We start from the raw sequence: 18,329 nt of genomic DNA, 5'->3' as shown, positions 1-18,329 counted from the left end.
TACGGAACTCCACTTTTTGATGAGATGAGATGAGATGAGATGAGATGAGATGAGATGAGATGAGATGAGATGAGATGAGATGAGATGAGATGAGATGAGATGAGATGAGATGAGATGAGATGAGAACAACTTTATTTATCCTGAAGGAAATTGTTTTTTTTTTTTGTTTTGTTTTTTGTTTTTTTTTGTCATTGCTCTTCTCTGTAGACTAATGGACTACTGTGTTTGGTGACCAGGCTACTTGTCATCAGCTTCCTCCATGATCATGGCAGTGCTTTTGTCATCAGATACTACTGCTGTAGCGGGTTGTTGACATCCTTGCAGGTGAACATCCAGCGTCTATTGCATGCGGTGTTTCTTTGAGCAGGCTTTACTCGTTTTCGAAGGACTTTTGCATGAAAGAAAACTGTTTGCACAGTGTTTGGCTTTAGTGTCCGTTCAAAATTTGCAGCATCTGTGAGCTCTTTCAGCAGCTTAGCTTGGCTGAATGCATCAAATGCATCCAGAGAAGCGGTGAGAATATCACCACACATACTTAAGAAGCTGTGTACATCCACAAGCAGGTTCCCACTCCTTTCTCCTCTTCTTGTCCCTTGGAAAGCTGTGCAGACTAGCATATTTCCCTTTTTTTCTCTTGGACTGGGAATTACACGCAGAGGCAGCACAATGTGGCATTATCACTATATGTACTGTGCTGTACTGATCAAAAGATAAAACTTGCAGTAAGCCGAAGTCAATACGAGCAACCTGTATACATTATCAATGCCATCAACGTGGGCGATTTTTAAATACATCACTAGTCTTCGTGCTTTTTAACCATCACATTCCAGTATGAGACAAACATTAAAGAATATTTATGCGAATTAATAAAATAAATAAAATCAAACAAGAAACAATGGAATAGTCATTCTTTGTTAAATCAACATCAGTAGAAACTTCACACAGGAAGCAGTAGAGTGTGTGTGTGTGTGTGTGTGTGTGTGTGTGTGTGTGTGTGTGTGTGTGTGTGTGTGTGGATCAGGTGATCAAAGCCTGCTGCTGGCCTCTAATTAGATGAGGTTAGATGATGCTCAGCAAGAAGTCTGTTCTGTGTCCTGACAGAAGCTTTTATTTTGTAGGGGACCTCACTCGGCTTGGTGACTTCATCAAGCTCAGTTACATCCCTTAGAGAGAGTAACATGAACCCCAAATGAAAAGGTGGCGTTCAGTACCTGGTCCGATGTATAACATCAGCCCACAGTGTGGATTTAATTCCTCCCGCCTGGTTTCTCTTCAGGTTCTCCATTTTTCTCCAACACATTCCAAAATCTGTCAGCGGGGTCATTTTTGGACAATGTTTTCCAATGAGGGGGTGAATGGCTGGGTATCTGGTGATTGACATGCAACCCATCCAGGTTAACCTCTGCCTCTTGCCCCATTGACAGCCAGCCCCCTCCATGACCCTGACTTTAGAATAAGTGGTGAGGAATACTATGAACATTTTTTTGATTCTGAAAAGAAAAAAAATCAAGGAAAATAAAAAAAGTCACCTGTACAAAAATTATTTAAAAATTGATCATATGGGGAACATGGTTGTGATGCATCAGCTAACGTACGGTCATTGGTAATAAATGTATTATAAGAGGCTGTATTAGGGGCTTATTACACATCAATTATTGCTAATACAAAACACAATGATTGAATCATAAGCCCACCCAATTGCGGGGATAGGCTTTTGAAAAGAAAAAATAGAGGAAGGGACAGTGATAAAAAGGAAATGTTTTCTTTACTTCTAACTGCACAACTGGTAGGGTTTGGTTTGCGAAGGGGAGGAGACAGAATAACCGGGGAGAGAGAAGGAAAGAGAAAACGGGGGTGTGACATATCAACCCCCAAATACACATACACACACTCACGCACGCGCATGCACACACGCAAAACTGCACACAGCTCTTGGAAGCCAAGTGGGTTCTAAAGAAAAGCCAGTTACAGCAAGAGGTGACATCTGGGGAAACTGCAGCAGGTAAATAAGGTGAGGGAAGGAACACTTGGTCACCTCGGAGACACTCCAGATAACCAGCGCTGATAGAGAGGAAAGAGGGGTGGAGGGTGCGGGGGGCGGGTGGGGTGGAGAGGGAGGGGGCCGAAAAGGAGAGGGAGCCACACACGGGAGGGATGAAGAGAGGCAACCCGCCGCTGGGGCGCTCAGACGAGCTTGGAGCGCCAAAGACTGAGGAAGAGACAGATCGCAGGTAGTGAGGGACGGGGGGGGGGACGAAAGACGAGAACCCCCGGTGCTCAGTTACACACTCTGGTTACCGGAGAGCAGCTCCGACCGGGCAGGAGGATCAAAGAGGCGGAGGGAGAGAAAGAACACAGAGGAGGAAGAAAGTTTGGACTATACTCTTATTTTTTGCCTTTGGATTTTTCCGGACTTTTAGCAGGAAGCTGTTTTATTGTTTCGTTTGTTATGATCATATAATATATTATAATTAAATTATTATTTTTATTATTATTATATATTATTGTATCAATAATTCGTATTTATTAATTATATACGGAACTGGTGTAGCATCTTTAACCTCCAACACCCCCCCCCCCCAAAAAAAAACAAACAAACAAACAAAACTAATAGTACTATATAGGATAACTGCTTTGGGGACGCGGGTGTATGTGTGTGCGCCTGTGAGAGTGACTGTCCCGAGGGAGGAGACCCGAGGGACGAGACCCCCACTCGCATCCACCCTCTCACCCCGGTTGTTCATATCAAGGTGATCTGAGTTATGGATGTTGACGCGATCCTGCGGAACCACTGAGGAGTAACGACACCCGGGGGAGGGAGAAGAAGAAGAGGAGGAGGAGGAGGAGGAAGAGAAGGAGGAGGAGGAGGAGGAGGAAGAGGAGAAGGAGGAGAAGAGGGAGGTCAAGCTGAGGGTCCGGCTCGGGGTTTTCATCTCGCAGTTTCACTGACATCTTCATCCCTCGGTTCCGCCTCCGCTGACCTGCGGGTTTGAAAAGCCGACGTCCCGGTGAGGGCTGCGGCTCCCCAGAGAGAGGAGGTGCACCCGGTGGGTCAGGGGGGTTCCTCCCGCTCGTGTCCCCTTTCCCGGCACGTGGCTCAGCATGCCCCAGCCCCCGAGCACCTCCTCAGCCCTCCCAGCCCCACTACCATGCGTAGATGGACAGTGACACAAGGTGCACCGGTCGCCTGCTTCTCCATCTCCCACCCCAGCCGCACACCTCCGCAGACACCCCTCCCCTTCCTCTTCCTCCCCCCTCTCCTCGTCCTCCTCCTCCTCCTACCCGGGCCTTGCTCTCTATCACCGCTATCCGCCTCGCCGCCAGCCGGCGGCCGCCGCCATGCGCGGGCACCCGGCGCCCTCATGCTGCCGCCCGCCTCTCCATTGCCGCTGCACGCTTCCTCCGCCCGGTTGCCACGGGCGACCGACCTGTCATCGTCCTCGGCGGCCAACGTGGGGCGGCACGCGCGCAGCAGCTACAACCACCTCCAGGGGGACGTGCGGCGCCGAAAGCTCTTCTCCTACCAAAAGTTCTTCCTGCGGATCGACCGGAAGGGGAAGGTCAACGGCACCAAGAGCGAGGACGACCCGTACAGTGAGTCCCTGTTCTTCTACCCTCGTCGCGTAGTAGCTGCTTTCCCCTCATTGCGGCCGAGAGACGCGCTGGGTGTGGTTGGGTGGGGGTGATGTAACCGGGTTGGTAGGGAGAATGTCGGTCCGCTGGAACCAATTAGAACATGCCTAGAGAAAGTTGTTCCTCCTTGAGGAAATATCTAAAAACGCCGCTATTACCGACCTCCTCCTCCTCCCTGGGGGAAGACTGTCAAGCCCGCGTTGCAGCAGTAGCCACGTGTGAGGTTCGATGCGAAAGTTCCAGCTCCCTTCAGTTCCATTTACATTTTGATTTGTTCTCTTCCAGATGTGAATCCCTGCATGTAGTGTCGGCGCGTTCCCCTCAGTTGTACCCGGATTTTATATTAATAAATAATATCAATAATATTAATAATGACAATAGTCCCAATAATCCTAGAACAGAAGTCGCAGGGACTTATATCAAATGGTTCCAGCAGTTTTTTGGGACCGAACAGAATCAAGGGTTGACTGAGGGCAGAAAATCAATTCCACAGCTTCACCATCCGGTTACCAACCAACCAACAACCCTACCTGTCCCTGCAACACACAGGGCCGTCAAAGTAACAGCGACGGTGCGTCTCACTGTGTGCGTTTGAGTCTGTGGAGTACCTGCATGTGTGTGTGGCGTGTGTGTGTGTGTGTGTGTGCCCATGTGCAAGTGAATGCATAATTTTAATTAATCTTTATCACCCGTGAACCCTCATACGCATGTATTACGTGTTCTGTCTGCGGTGGTGTATGAGCTTATTCCGCTAAGGATTCGGGCACACACACACACACACTAACACACACTTGCACACACTCCAGTACAGAGGGGCCAGTCTTGCACATGGCCTCCATATGGCAGAGACCATTTTTATTAGGGCCAAGGCTAGTGTGAATATATGAGTGTGAGTGTATGTTTGAGTGCCTGCCCACATAACGTTCGTGTGTGTATGTTTGTGTGTTTGTGTGTGTTTGTGTGTGTGTGTGTGTGTGTGTGTGTGTGTGTGTGTGTGTGTGTGTGTGTGTGTGTGTGTGAGTGGGTGTGTATGTGTATGTGTGTGCCACTCAGACACCAAGGCTCTGCCAGACATGGCTGAAGGAATTTCAATTAGGGTCTCTTCCTCCCTCCTGTTGCCTGCTGTCCTGTTCACACACACGTGCGCATGTGTTCACATGTGCATCTGCATGCACGCGCGTGCCCACACACTCAGGCATGCTTTTACACACATTCATATAAAGAGCTCAAGTATAAAGGGGCAACATGTCACTTACTATAATGGCATCAGGTCATGGCATTAGAGGGATCATCCATCACTTTCAGCAGCTCGACTGTGGCGGGAATTCAGATAGAAGTTTCCAGAAGGAGGATCCAGAGGAGTAAACATGTCTTGGCATCATGAACGTGAGGGGAAAAAACAGTGACGGTTGGATTCTGCGGGTCGATGTACATGCTCTGCAGCTGGTTCAGGTCTGCCTCCCCTTGTTCTTGGTGTCCGAGTCAGTCGTCGGGTGGACAAAGAATACCTTTCAATTTAAAGTGCAGCCAGAATTCCTTCCCGAGACCAGCACAAGGATTAGGTGCTGTGGTTTTCTCAGGATGTTGCGTGTGTTTGTGCACATATGTGTGCGTGTGTGAGTGTGTGTGTGTGTGTGTGTGTGTGTGTGTGTGTGTGTGTGTGTGTGTGTGTGAGTGCATGTGTGTGTGTGTGTGTGTGTGTGTGCGTGTATGTGTGTGTTGTCAAGTTCAACTTCTATTGATTAATTAGTGGATTTATACTGTATAGATTGAGGGTTGAGCTCATCCTGCATGCATTGTAAACAAACTTTGATGTACATTTCTGCTGTTTTAATCTGCGGATTAAAAACACATGGCGTGTGGGATTTTGCAAGGGTTAGCGCACTCGCACTGATGTCCGATAGTACAGAGTGAATCACACATTTATAAACCAGATTTTAACAAAACAATAATTCCCTGAGGGAAATGTTGAGCTAATTAAGCGGGAAAGTGTTTGTCACGGAGTTTTAATCTGGTAATGTTCAGGAGGTCAGTTTTTGCAAATGAGCAGCATTAGGTGGTGTCAGAGGTGACAAGGACATCTTTGACCCCCCCCCCCCCCCCAACACACACACACACACACGCACCCACACACACACACACACACACGCACCCACCCACACACACACACACACACGCACCCACACACACACCCACTCCACCCCCAGGCCCCTTGCTCTTTGGGGGTCAGGCCTCTTCACTGCCTTTTCCAATCAAGTTGTCAAACCTTAAGCCCGTTTATCATCTGTGGTCCTTTAGCTCTTCAATCGCGCCGTTATGTCTCATCTGTCTGTCTCACCCCATACGTTGTCCAGAACACGAGTCAGGATTCCATTGCCTACTACCCCCACCACCAACATGAGTGGCTCATTCTTGCTGTTGAAGACTGCTTGTTTTACAAATGATTAAATTAACTGGCAGAGCACAGGAGGATGTATTTGTCACTGCTGGCCTGTGGTTGCAGGTTCCCTAGTTGCACTGAACGAGGGAACCTGCAACCAAGCCCCCCCTCCAGTGCAGGTGGCATGGGGCATGCTGTGTGCAGTTACTACCAAAATGAATCAGAGGATGAACCCAATATGGCAGGATTGATGGACTGTCTTTGCAGCATCCTGATTTAATGCACATGTTTCATGTCCAGCTTAATTGCACACATCTTACTCCCCCCATCCTCCATTCCCCAGCCTCAACCTCGACCCCTACCTCTTGACCCCAGTCAGAAAGATTTGTTAATGGAAAAGTCACGGTGGTTTTCACAACTAAGTCAACTGGGATACAAATGGCGCTCAGCTCAGATTGGACTAATGAGATTATTTTTGGCATGCTAGGCCTTGCTAATCCACCGCCAAAACAACACGACTAGCTCGACTATTCACTCTCTCTTTTTTTCTCTCTCTTGATTTGTGAAAGATTTCCAGTAGCATTTGCTTTTCAATACAGAATTGACAATGTCTTGCCATGATGTTCTGGCATTTCCAAGGTCACCTTTGCCTCCATTAACCACCCAGGGTTATATATACGTTTGTGTATATATATATATATTTTTTTTTTTATTTTATTTTGTACATTTTGCGTGTCACGTCATCCCACTCTCTCTCCTTCTCTCCCGGGATGGACAGCCAGCATATTTAGGGTTCTCGTGGGAAATGGTATCAGCCTGGCTCATAAAAGAGTTATGAGGAGGCAGGAGATGCGGTGGAGGGTTAGTGTCTGTGCGGCGTTACATTCCGACCGGCTCTGACATCTTCATGGGATGCGCTCCTCGTAAATAATAGATGTGTCCAGATGCCACTGTGGCCCAGGCGTCATCGTAAAATACGCACTGGGTTGAACAACTGTGCTCCGAAAATGTGGAGGTCCTTCACACAGCAACCTCATCTGATATGCCGTCCTATCTGCTCACCAAGATCTGCTCGTGGTTATGTAATCAGATTTTCCTCATTCCTCCTTCTATATCATCTCAGAAGTTAAGTTGGATTGTGTTGACCAATACCATACCTTTTCTGAGACCTGAGACTTATATCGTGTTAGTGAAAGAAAAAGTAATTTACTGGGAGAAAAAAAGAACATGAGGCTGGCGGCCATCTGCCTCAACCAATGTTGTGAGACTGAAATAAGTCAGGTTTTTTGACAGAAAGTGACTGATCTTCACACATCTTTTTGTATTCAGGATTCAATAAGGCTAAATGTATTCCAATTTTTTCTTTAGTTAAAAAAGGTGCTTGGACTCTAACAAAAGTTTGTGTTGCCCAATCAGATTCCGGGGAGTGGCCTGTGGGTAATGGATGTCGTTAGAGACCAGTCACTGGGCAGCTTTGTTATTGAACCCAGTAATATTGATTTAAAAAAAATAGCTCATACTGTTGCAGCCCCCCCCCCCCCCCCCCCCCACACACACACACACACACACAAACACACACATATACACATACAGACTCCCCTCAGCAGTGTTTTCAGGATACCTTCATCACTGGACACAGGAGTCCAGAAGTCCAGATGTATGAGTCCCCTTTGACCCTGTTACTGCTTGTGTGGGGTCATTTAACGTTCACAGAAGAGTTCAGACTTTCCGACATCATGGGAATGTCGACTGGCTTTGTGCGGCGTCAAGAATGAGATCCAACATACACACACATGCACATACACTCACACACACACACAAACATACGTAATCCCTCCCCTACTAAGATTCGACTTAATTGATAAACTGGCTCCAATAAAACATATCCTCTGTCTCATCCTTCAATCCCCACCATTTTCCAGCCGGCTCCATCCGCTGAGGCCCAATCAGAGTTCTGAACCTGCCACGAATCCAAAAACAGACCCAAACCTGGAGAGCTGGTTATTTTTTACGAAGGGAAAAGCTTCCCCTTTGATGGATGGCCCTTTTCGCTTGTTTATGTTCTGCGTAGGATTCCTACAGAGAACAATCATGCTTATCTTGGAGGGAAGGCGGAGGAGTGGGGAGGACCACTATGTACGCTAGTTCCGTATTCTCAACCCACCCCTCCCCCCGATGGATCATCCGCTTTGCATCTGACACACATGTGTGAGAAGAATCCTATTTCTGATACAGTTTAGTCCTCTTGAGAAAAATGGCGCTGCCTCTTTGGACCAACCCCAGTGCCACCATGCTGTTGACGTGGAACAAGCTAATCACTACAGTCAAAATGTGCGCAGAACAATGCCACCGTCTTTTCGGTGGTGTTAACATCGCTTGCTGTTAAGAAGGGGAAAATGTGCAATATCAGCAGCAGGATTCTCTGGAGGCTTCGTGTTGTACAGTTGAATAATCTTAGCAACATCGCGGGGGGGTCAATCCCCCGCTTCACCAAAATAAATGAAAGCCATGTGAAATATGAATCAATGTCAAACGTGACAGTCTCCTGGGGAGCTCCATCGGGTTTCCCTTCCTGCAGCAGGAGGTCTCGTGACCTGGCGCTTGCTTGAGAATCCTCGGCTTTACGGGGGGAATCACTGCATGCCGTTTCAACAGTACTGACTTTTATAGGATGAAATGACAGATGCAGAGTCTTTCTGGCGTCTGAGGGATTTTGGGTTATGGTAACAATATTTTGGAGCTCCTTTTTACATTTTCATCATCATCAGAATATTTGGCCAAGTTGATGTCCGCATCCCAGTCCTAATCCAGAAATGATACATTTGCTTTGTTGCCAGACTGTCGGACATGTCAAACTGGTGTTGCTGGGGAAATAAAAAGGACAAATCCTTGACACTGTAAGTGTCACTTTGGTGTTAAATTGGTTCTTGTGAACAGGCGGAATTAATAGCCGACACAGCCAGTAAAAGCAGTGGGAGCTGAGGATAGCATCTGTAATGGATAATGTCCAGGGCTGCTGCCATATAGACACCACGTGCTTCCTGCTCAAACACACAACATGCTGCATGAAAGTGAGGCTCTTAACAGAGTCATCAAAGGTAGAGCTGAAGGCTGAGAGGTTGGGTCCAGGGAGGCATCTGGACAGCATGGCTGTTTGAACAGAGCAGGCAGGAATGCTAGCTAATTACCCTGAGTGTGTGTGTGTGTGTGTGTGTGTGTGTGTGTGTGTGTGTGTGTGTGTGTGTGTGTGTGTGTGTGTGTGTGTGTGTATGTGTGTGTGTGTGTGTGTGTGTGTGTGTGTGTGTCTGCGTGCGTGCAAGTAAGACTCCAAACGGATGTTTAAGCTGTAACAATAAAGGTTAAAGCAGAGACAGCAAAAGCGAGAGAGTTTACAGAAACCCGCTCAAAAGGGAGATCCTCAGCATTTGGGTTCAACACAGACACTTTGCTCTCGGGGCAATTTCACGCTGATGGTTGACGTGCACGTGAAAAAGAAAATGTGTGAAATATGACCGGCCATCACAGCACATTACCTGAGAGTGTAAATCCCAGAGTGTTAGCGCCGTGAAAATATTTTGACAGAAACTGGCAGTGCCGGCACTTTATCATGTTACAAAGTCAACTGCGTTAAAGGAATCACAATATCTACAGTAGTTATGCTTTTTCAACCCGCCCCATACCCCCCCCCCCCGTTGCGTTGCTCCTCCTCCCCTTGATCAAATCGCTATTAACATCGCAGTGAATTTGTTTTTGTTTCCTCCCAGCTGCTCTTAAACTGGGGTGACATAACCCACTGCGGTCGGGGAAAGTGATTCCAAATTATAATATAGAGTGGCGGGGATGGTTGTTGCACAGATGAAACCTAACACTATCTGTCCCCCGGACCGACATGCCTCTGGTATGATGGGAGGGGTGTCGCCCAGGTATTTTTTTTTCTTGATATTGAAATAATTCAAATTTGTTTTTTTTTTTCTTTGATGACTGCCAGAACTGAAACCCCACAGACTCCTGAGAGCAGGCAAACAGTGATGCAAGCTATTTTGACAGGAGAGGAAAAAAATAATTTGGGTCAAGAATGAATGAAAATAATACAGTGAGGTCTGATCAAATAGAACAATTCTGCTCATAAAAACACAAAGCAAGTCTTCAGAAGAAACCAGCTCGTTGAACAACACAAAAGACACACTATTTCTGTCTGATATGATTTACAAGCCCAAAAATCTGTGCAAATTACATTCTGGAAACAAATGCAATGCCAGAATTTCTATTTACGCAAAAATATAGGAAGTATTGAAACTCTAATCCAGGCCTGAGGTTTTTTTGTTTTGTTTTTTTTTTCCTTAGTCTGGGTCAAAACCAGCCAGACAGTTGTTGGGGACAAAACCACTCCGTGTGAAATCCAGAATACACGAGTGACTGGAACGCAGGTCAGCGTCCAGGACTCGTCAACAGGTCAAGTGTAGAGTACGTAAATGGTGCAAAGCGGAAAGGTGGGCTAGCTGGCAGCAGGGCGGTCACACATTCTCACCAGAGCAGCAATGAAACTCAGTGTTTCACCTAACCAATGCAACTCAGTTTGTTAAATATTTTGAACTCCCTTGGATGGGATGAAATATCTTCAAAAAAAAGTCTTGTTGCCATGACAATCTGAAGAGTCAAGTACTGCATGGACTTAGTTCTACCAGTTCTACCATTCTACCAGGTGTTTCTGCACTACAAACCAAATCAACCTGTTTAGGATCAGATGAAATGTCAAATGTCCAAATCCATCCTATGAGGTTTTTGGTTGGGGGGCGGAAGCAAAAAAAAAAGTGCGGTGTGGACATCTGATAGAGCCATAATGAAACTCAGAATGCAAAGGAAATGATGCTGTCTGAAAAACTGCAGCCGCCATATTTTATTTGTATTTATGGTTGGAGCAGGGCTTTGTGTTTTCAGTTAAAGGACTATTTAGGCTAGTTGACCGCATTTGTTTTTTTTTCCTGAAGTTCTTGCATGGATATGAACATAACATGGTGTCAGTCATTCTGTTTCCCAGAGGAAAAAAACCCAAAATAAAACATCTTGGTGTTTAGACCTAAGTTAATGCAAATCAGATATCAGATCTAAAAAAAGAAAGAAAGAAAGAACACAGGGTCGTTTTTGTTTCAAAACAATGCTTGTTAGATTTGACAAAGGAATTCAGCGGAACCCCCCCCAAAAAAAGTTCTATTATCTCTGACATTTCCTCTTCTCACCAAGAGAGGTTCATGACAGGAGTGAGGCCCATCTGCGGGGGTGCAGATGGGCGCACCATCGCTGTGGGTCTTGACAGATGACAGCAACGCCATTTTGAAAGTGAAAAAAAGAGAATAAAAACCCTTGAGTAAACTCTGGTCCGCTCTCCCTCGATGTTCTTGATGAGGGCCGTCACCTCCAATTGAACCACAATGGTTCGCTCCAGACATTCAATGGAGTGAGAAGGCTATATGTCAAGCACTGGATCTTTTGGCATCACAAATCCATTATTGTTAGTAAAGATGGATGATGCTAGAGGGAGCGGGGCTTAAACCTGACAATCAATCAAGCAAAATCATTTGCTGATGACTAAACAGGTACCGGGATGGTGAACGCTTTTGAGACAGAAAAAATTATATAGAAAAAAATATGAGAATAAAGTTTATAAATTGTATATAGATTTTGAATTCACATATTTAAAAAAAAGTTGAATTATTTATAATGCTCAGACTGTCTAATGTGAGTGTCGCCTTAGAAGAACCTGAGCTTTTGTCTATTACACATTTTTAATTTACTCTTGTAATTCGGTAATCTAGCATTAAAAGGACCAAAAAGAAAAATACAAGATGAGTAACAACAAGATAAATAAATGGACGTCATTATTTTCAGCAGGTTTTAATGACTCCTCATCATCTTAGGTTTGCTATGGATTACGTAAGTAAGGTTTGAACTTGCGTCCACCTAAGAATTTGCACCACCAAGGGTTCATTTCCACGATATTCTTTTAACTGGAAAGATTTTTTTTTGCGCTGATCTTCAGAAAAATCACAAATCAGCACCACATCTGTATGGAAACCTGGCTGGTGATGTCGAAGAATTACCCCAGGCGCTAAGTGGAGGTTAGAAAACAGCGATTTGCCCTAATCGCTCCAAAGTATCCCCTGAATGTGATGTCGCTCATTGTTATGAAGAAGCAGGGTGAGCATTTTTGAAAAATACAAGCCTTTTCAAAATGAAAACTCGGATCGTTTCAACCTACAACATATTGCAGCTCCCAGGCTGGGAATTTCCAATGTTCGACTCAGGTAATACATAGAACAAAATTAACCCTGTCAGGTTGACACCTGGGCAAAGTTCTCAACCTACACTTTGAATTCTGCCATATTTTTACTTTGATTGTACCAATACAAAAAAAAAACAATCAAATTCCCACCTTTGAATGGCTGATCGTGGGGATGTGGGAGAACAGGATTATGGATGCAACAGCCGCAGTTCCAGGTCCTGGAGTTGGCGCTGGAATGGACGAAACTCCAAACCAGTTGGGGATTTCACCTTAGAATGGGGTTCCCATGTGAAATGCTGACCTCAAGCTGTGGCTCTCCCATTACTGATGGGACAGTCCAATGTTATGCTCTGGGGTTTGGGGTAGGGACTGTGTCAACGATTACATGATGAGAATTGTCACTCAATGAAATGATAAGGAGGCAGAAGCAGCTGGAAGATTATGTCATATTAGCATAGTTGGTTAGCATCGCAATGAGAATCCATTTCAAAGCCCATCTTTCTTTGAAAATGATGGCATGCTGTCAATCAAAAGCCCAATTTCCTCGACTTTGTGAAACATATGAAACAAACAAGGTATTTTAATGGTAACCTGAAGCCTCTTTGCATGTGCATTCCTGCATCTGTGTGTGTGTGAGAGTGTGTGTCTGCTTCCCACCGTCCACTTGCCATAAACTCAGTCGCTGCAATATAAGCCTTTTGTTGCGGCACGGCCTTTCAACTGGCGGGCAAACAGCCTGCTTCTGCTAACCCGCTTAAAAGGCCATAAAAAAGGGCCCCTTTTTTTTTTTTGACAAACCACATCAAGTGGGAAGCGACACAGTTCCAGCAGGTGGATCCCCCCCCACCCATTCCCTTGTTATGACGAACGGCAGCTCGGAAATGTCAACCGCTGGTGCGGTGGCGATGAAACAGTGCTCCGCCTGAGAGATTAGCGCCATGTTGCGGTTCAGCCACTGCTTTTTATATGCTCATCTGCGACTTGCCATAACAAGCTGCTTTTAAGAGCCGCGAGAAGAACAAGAAAAGCTTCCTCTTGAAGTTTTTTCGGTACAGACTCTTTACTTGACCCCAGGGAGGGACCTGTGAGGGAGGCGCCGCCGTCACCACACTTCAAAGAGCGAACTCTGGTGCAAATCTGACAAACCTTATTTCAGCAACGCTTCTCTGACTTTTTCTGTCTTTTTCTTTCCAGTTAATTCCAAAACATAAGAATGACGAAGGTTTCCTTGTTTCAAATCCCAAGGGAACCATGATCGGCACAAGGTTGGCAGAAATAATTTCAAAATAAAAGTTGTGGTATTTTGCATTGGGTCTCGAACATTTTCAAATTTACAAAATTAGCGACAAAAGCTTTGTAGCCCCACTGCTTATGTTGGAAGAGGAAGCGCAAGATGTAAACGTGGATCCGAGCTCCTGAGAGGGTGGGGGAAGACTGACATACTTCAGAAAGAAAAGGAGGATAAAAGGGATGAGTCAATTTCTTGATCTGAAAAAAATCCTGAATTGAATTGAATTGATCTGATTGATTGATTGATTGATTGATTGATTGATTGATTGATTGATTGATTGATTGATTGATTTTAAATCAAACCTTACAAAACTGGAGGTAATTGAAAGGTGAAATGATTTATCAAACCCAGAGCGTTGACTCCCCTTTATTGCTCCTCCACCTTGCATTACCCCCCGGCCCTCTTTGCGGCTAATCCCCTCAAAGCCTCAAAGATAGTTTTATGGTCTAGACCAAGAAAAAGTCTTGAGACCGCAGCTTAAACCAATAATTGATTCGGGTTTGAAAACCGATATAGGCGCTGTGACCCGCTGCCAGGCTGGCAGCCAACGGGACTGCTCTCTGTCCTGTCCATGCCCCCCACCAGCCCCCCTCCTCAGGTCAGAAAAACAAACACAGAACGGAGAAATGTTTTTTTCCTGGCTTACACCTCAGTCTCAGGGCATCCAGCCAACTGGCAACTAAACAGAGGGTCGGGGGGGCCAGTCTGAGGTCCGACTATCACATGGCGGAGGGATACAAGACTGGGGCTCACTTGTCAGGATGAAACTGGGAACGTTTGGGTCTCTCCAAATTTTAGAAAAGCTTTGCTCCAACAACATCCGAGACAAGGCCCTCACTAACATTTTAGAGTCATAAAGTCCCCTCATCCCCCCAACCCCTGGTCCCACAACTCCCCAATAAAAACACTTTCAACAAGACCCACAACATCAGGAAAGTATCACTCTGCTATTTTAATAATCAGTTATTAGCTTGGCCAAGGACCTGCGTCGGCCAGTTTGTTTGTCTGTTGGGGCTAATTTTCACAGCGTGAGAGGTGGAGGGGGGTTCTAGCACAGGCCAAGGTGGAACCCTTTGCAGTACCTCTGGACGTTTTTTACTCATGTCTGGTTGAATTTCACCTGGACTTCGAGTGGGGCTAAGCGCAGCTCCCAGTCGTTATTGACCTTGCACGTTTCGGCACAGGAGGCAATGTTGTCTCCCTGAAAACAATAAACCTGGGGGCCTCTATGTTTTTGACTGCAGTGAGGGACTAAAATTGCCTCACTTCATCAATGTCCCTTGGGATTATCACAGATTATCTGCTGACGTACACATGTGTTGCAGGTATCTTGGAGATCAAGTCAGTGGACGTCGGTGTCGTGGCCATCAGAGGACTCAGCAGCAACTACTACCTGGCCATCAGCAAGAAGGGAGAGCTGTATGGAGCGGTGAGTACACCCACCTGCCCCATCTGCCACCTATCTCCTCCACCTTTACTCTCTCCCCATTCCTAAAAAATCAGCCCTGGTAAGTGTATTTTAAAGGTGTGGGCGAAAGCAGCTGGTTTCCTGTCCTCCGCGCTCCATTCACAAACAGGAAACACAATCCCGATCATTCCTCCATTTTGACCCAGCCTTCCTCAGGAGAGAATCTCTCGTTTTCATCTCTCTCTCCTTCTCTCTCACCCTTCCTTCATCTCATTCTCTATCCACTCCTCCCATCCCCTCCTGTGAAAGCCCGACTTTCACCGTGTCTCCCTCGGAGCCACAACGCAGATGAAATGACACACGGCCGAAAGACAGACGGGCTTTCTGTGGCGCCCTTTCCCCTCTCCCCTCTCAACTCCTCCCAAACCGAATTCCCATGACGTCTTGTTGCTCGTTGCAACACAAGCCGTGGCAGCACAGAGCTGAAGGGCCCAGCATCCGATTACAGTTGATGGCTTTTACACAGTGACTTCTTTATCCCTGCAGTAAATGGGATACAATCATTATTTGGTTTACATCAGGTAGGATGTCCTGCAACAGTTTCTGTCTTTTTTTAAATATATAAATATATCAAATATTTCTCTATTCAAGATCTTAATTTTTGTTTTTTATTCCAGCTGAATATCTGTGTAGGGGATACAAGGGGAATATTCAGTTTTACTTCTGGAACCAATTTGAACAGCTGTGGCCAGAGAACCGAGTCAGTTTTTCATTGTGTACGTGCACATAAGCGTTTGTGTGTCTGTGTCTGTGTCTGTGTCTGTGTCTGTGTCTGTGTCTGTGTCTGTGTCTGTGTCTGTGTCTGTGTCTGTGTCTGTATGTGTGTGTGTGTGTGTGTGTGTTGGGGCAAGTACTTTTTAGCTTGTGAATATCAACTGCATCCACTTAACCAGCTGCTGAGGTGACACTGGCCTGAAGCAGGAGAGCATCTTCCCAGTAAACAGACAAACACTGGTCTCTCAGATCAACCGCTCTCAGTTGGTGAGGTTTTGAGTTGGTGGTGGGTGCAGGGGTGGGGTGTTGGGTGGCTAGGCGGTGACTGGGAGGGTTGTGGTCACTGCATGCATTAAGAGTCACCACCCCAATGTCATGATGCTCTTTGCTGGCAATGTGCCCCAATCTTTAAGGCATTTGATCACATGCCTACCCGTGCAACCCCTCTACCTCCTCCCCCTTCTCCCCCACCACCACCCAGGATGTACAAACATTGTTTTTCAGCATATGATTTTCATTTTGTTTTTTTTATCATAAAGACTGAAGCACCTGTGATGAACAACCTCAACTGGCACAGACATAAAAACCCTCAAAACACCACACCCCCCATCCCCAAACTGGGGGCACATTGTGAGGGTTCCCACCGGGATCTCCTGCCTGGATTCTCCCCATGTTATCTCTTCTTCTCCCGCAGTCCCAAAGACAGTCAGTAGGTCAGAAACGTCATTGTCCGCAAAAGGAATGGTTGGACATCCCTATCTGTGGCCCTGTGATTGACAGCTGACAGTTAAACCCCACCTCTCGCCCCACTGAAACTTGTGTGGCTCAGTTAGTGGTGCTATAAACATGATTTGAAACATGTTTGCTTCAGAACAGAAGTAAAAACAGAAGTACAGAGATAGTACAGAAGTACAGAAGTCCATAAGAATAGAAGTATTCTATACCCAGTTATAACTAGTTATAACTAGAACGTTGTTATATAAGGAGGAGGAGGAAGACCTAAACCCTAAGAATATTATTTGCATTCAATTGTTCTAGGTCAAATATATCGAGTATCGTCAGATAGGTTTTGTCCGATACATGTGAAGTCACCAGCCGCAGCAGGAAGACACAAAGGCTCATGGGAGTTGGTAATGTAGCCCCACAAGTATGCAGACACTGGCATACTTGTGGAGTATGCCAACAGTAGAGACAGCAAACCTTCAACACAAATGAGGTCACAAGCAGGAAACAAAATGCATGGCCGCCAGAACACACACACACGCTACTGCCCGTCTTAACTGGTTCACCTTCTGCCCTCAGACATAGGTCATGTTCACTACGAGAAGAAAATGAAAAATGGCTGACAGCAGCAATGCATTAGCTAAAGTCAAATTATTACATTTCCCAGATTTTGTGACTTGACAAACCCATGCTCTAACACTTTCTCTTCCTCCTCCGCAGAGGGACTACGGCCCCGACTGTCGCCTGATTGAGCGCATCGAGGAGAACAAGTATAATACCTACGCCTCAGCTGAGTGGCGCAACAAGAAGAAGCATATGTTTGTGGGACTCAACGCCAATGGCAAGCCGATGAGGGGCAAGAAGACCAGGAGGAAGAACACCACCACCCACTTCTTGCCCATTGTGGTTCAGCCATGGTGATGGAGGTTGGAGGGGTTTAGAGGTGACCTGCTTGGTGGAAGTAGGTTGAAGGCGACATTGGACAGATCTGAATCAGACCTGAATGATGCACTGAGGACAAGGAGGAAGAGGACCTAAAGACTTTTTTTCTATTTTTAAAGAAAGAAATAAGATATATTGTTACACAATGTGTATGTTATTTTTCTGTCTTAAGTTATAAAGTACAGCGGCACGGTAGGAAATATGAAAAGAGATGACTGGTGCCAAAAATGTCTTTAGGAAACTCACATGTCTAGATTTTCTGTCTGACTCGGGAGGGGGGAAAAAGAAAGAATAAAATAGAGGGGATGGGAGCGGAAAAGACGAGGAAATGCAGACCGGAACAAACAGCGAGGCTGACTCTCGGGAGCTTTCTTTGAATTTATTTATTTTCTTTAATATTTAACATAAAAAAAGAACCAAAAAACACACAAACACAAAAAAAGACAACTTCCTGTGTTTTTATTTTTACCATTTATGCTTTTCTTTTTGAATACTAATCATATAAACCTGAATAAATATAAAATATATTTGTCTTTATCTTGCTTGTTTGCCTTGAATTCTTTAAGTATTTATGAATATGTATATGTTTATTGCATGTAGTGATTGTCAGTAAAGGTTAACATTTAAGTAGCAGGGAGACACTTCAGTCTGAGTTTCAAAGTTGGTGGAAAATTACAAATTTCTTGTTCATTTTGGCCTTTTCCAGATTTTCTTTTTCTTAGTTTTTTTTTTTGTTTTTGTTCCCCTCCGCCCCTGTTAGGTTTGACATTTTAAAAGTATTTGGCAACTTTCTTGCGGCAGCAAAATCCTTTTTAATCAGTAAACAGCGGCATGTATCAAACAGGGGTGCGGATTACCTTTGAGACCTGAGGAGAATGTTGCAAATCTGCCGGAGATT

At 45.5% G+C, this 18,329-nt stretch overlaps 1 protein-coding gene across 1 annotated transcript; it reads left to right on the top strand.

Annotated features, from left to right (window-relative positions):
* The first annotated feature begins 2,433 nt into the window (after window positions 1–2,433).
* On the top strand, window positions 2,434–17,937 carry fgf10a (fibroblast growth factor 10a). The gene is made up of 3 exons (XM_086153116.1): window positions 2,434–3,594; window positions 14,910–15,013; window positions 17,210–17,937. Exons 1-3 carry the CDS (start codon window positions 3,150–3,152, stop codon window positions 17,408–17,410), a joined length of 750 nt encoding a protein of 249 aa, XP_086009242.1. The 5' UTR covers window positions 2,434–3,149; the 3' UTR covers window positions 17,411–17,937.
* Window positions 17,938–18,329: the final 392 nt, after the last annotated feature.

This window comes from Fistularia commersonii, chromosome 9 (genome assembly GCF_037954325.1).
Source record: "Fistularia commersonii isolate RoL2024-O1a breed Wild chromosome 9, RoL_Fcom_v1.0, whole genome shotgun sequence".
Classification (NCBI taxonomy): Eukaryota; Metazoa; Chordata; class Actinopteri; order Syngnathiformes; family Fistulariidae; genus Fistularia; species Fistularia commersonii.
The sequence above is the reverse complement of the archived record's forward strand: the minus strand, read 5'-3'. Positions and strand labels throughout refer to the sequence as shown.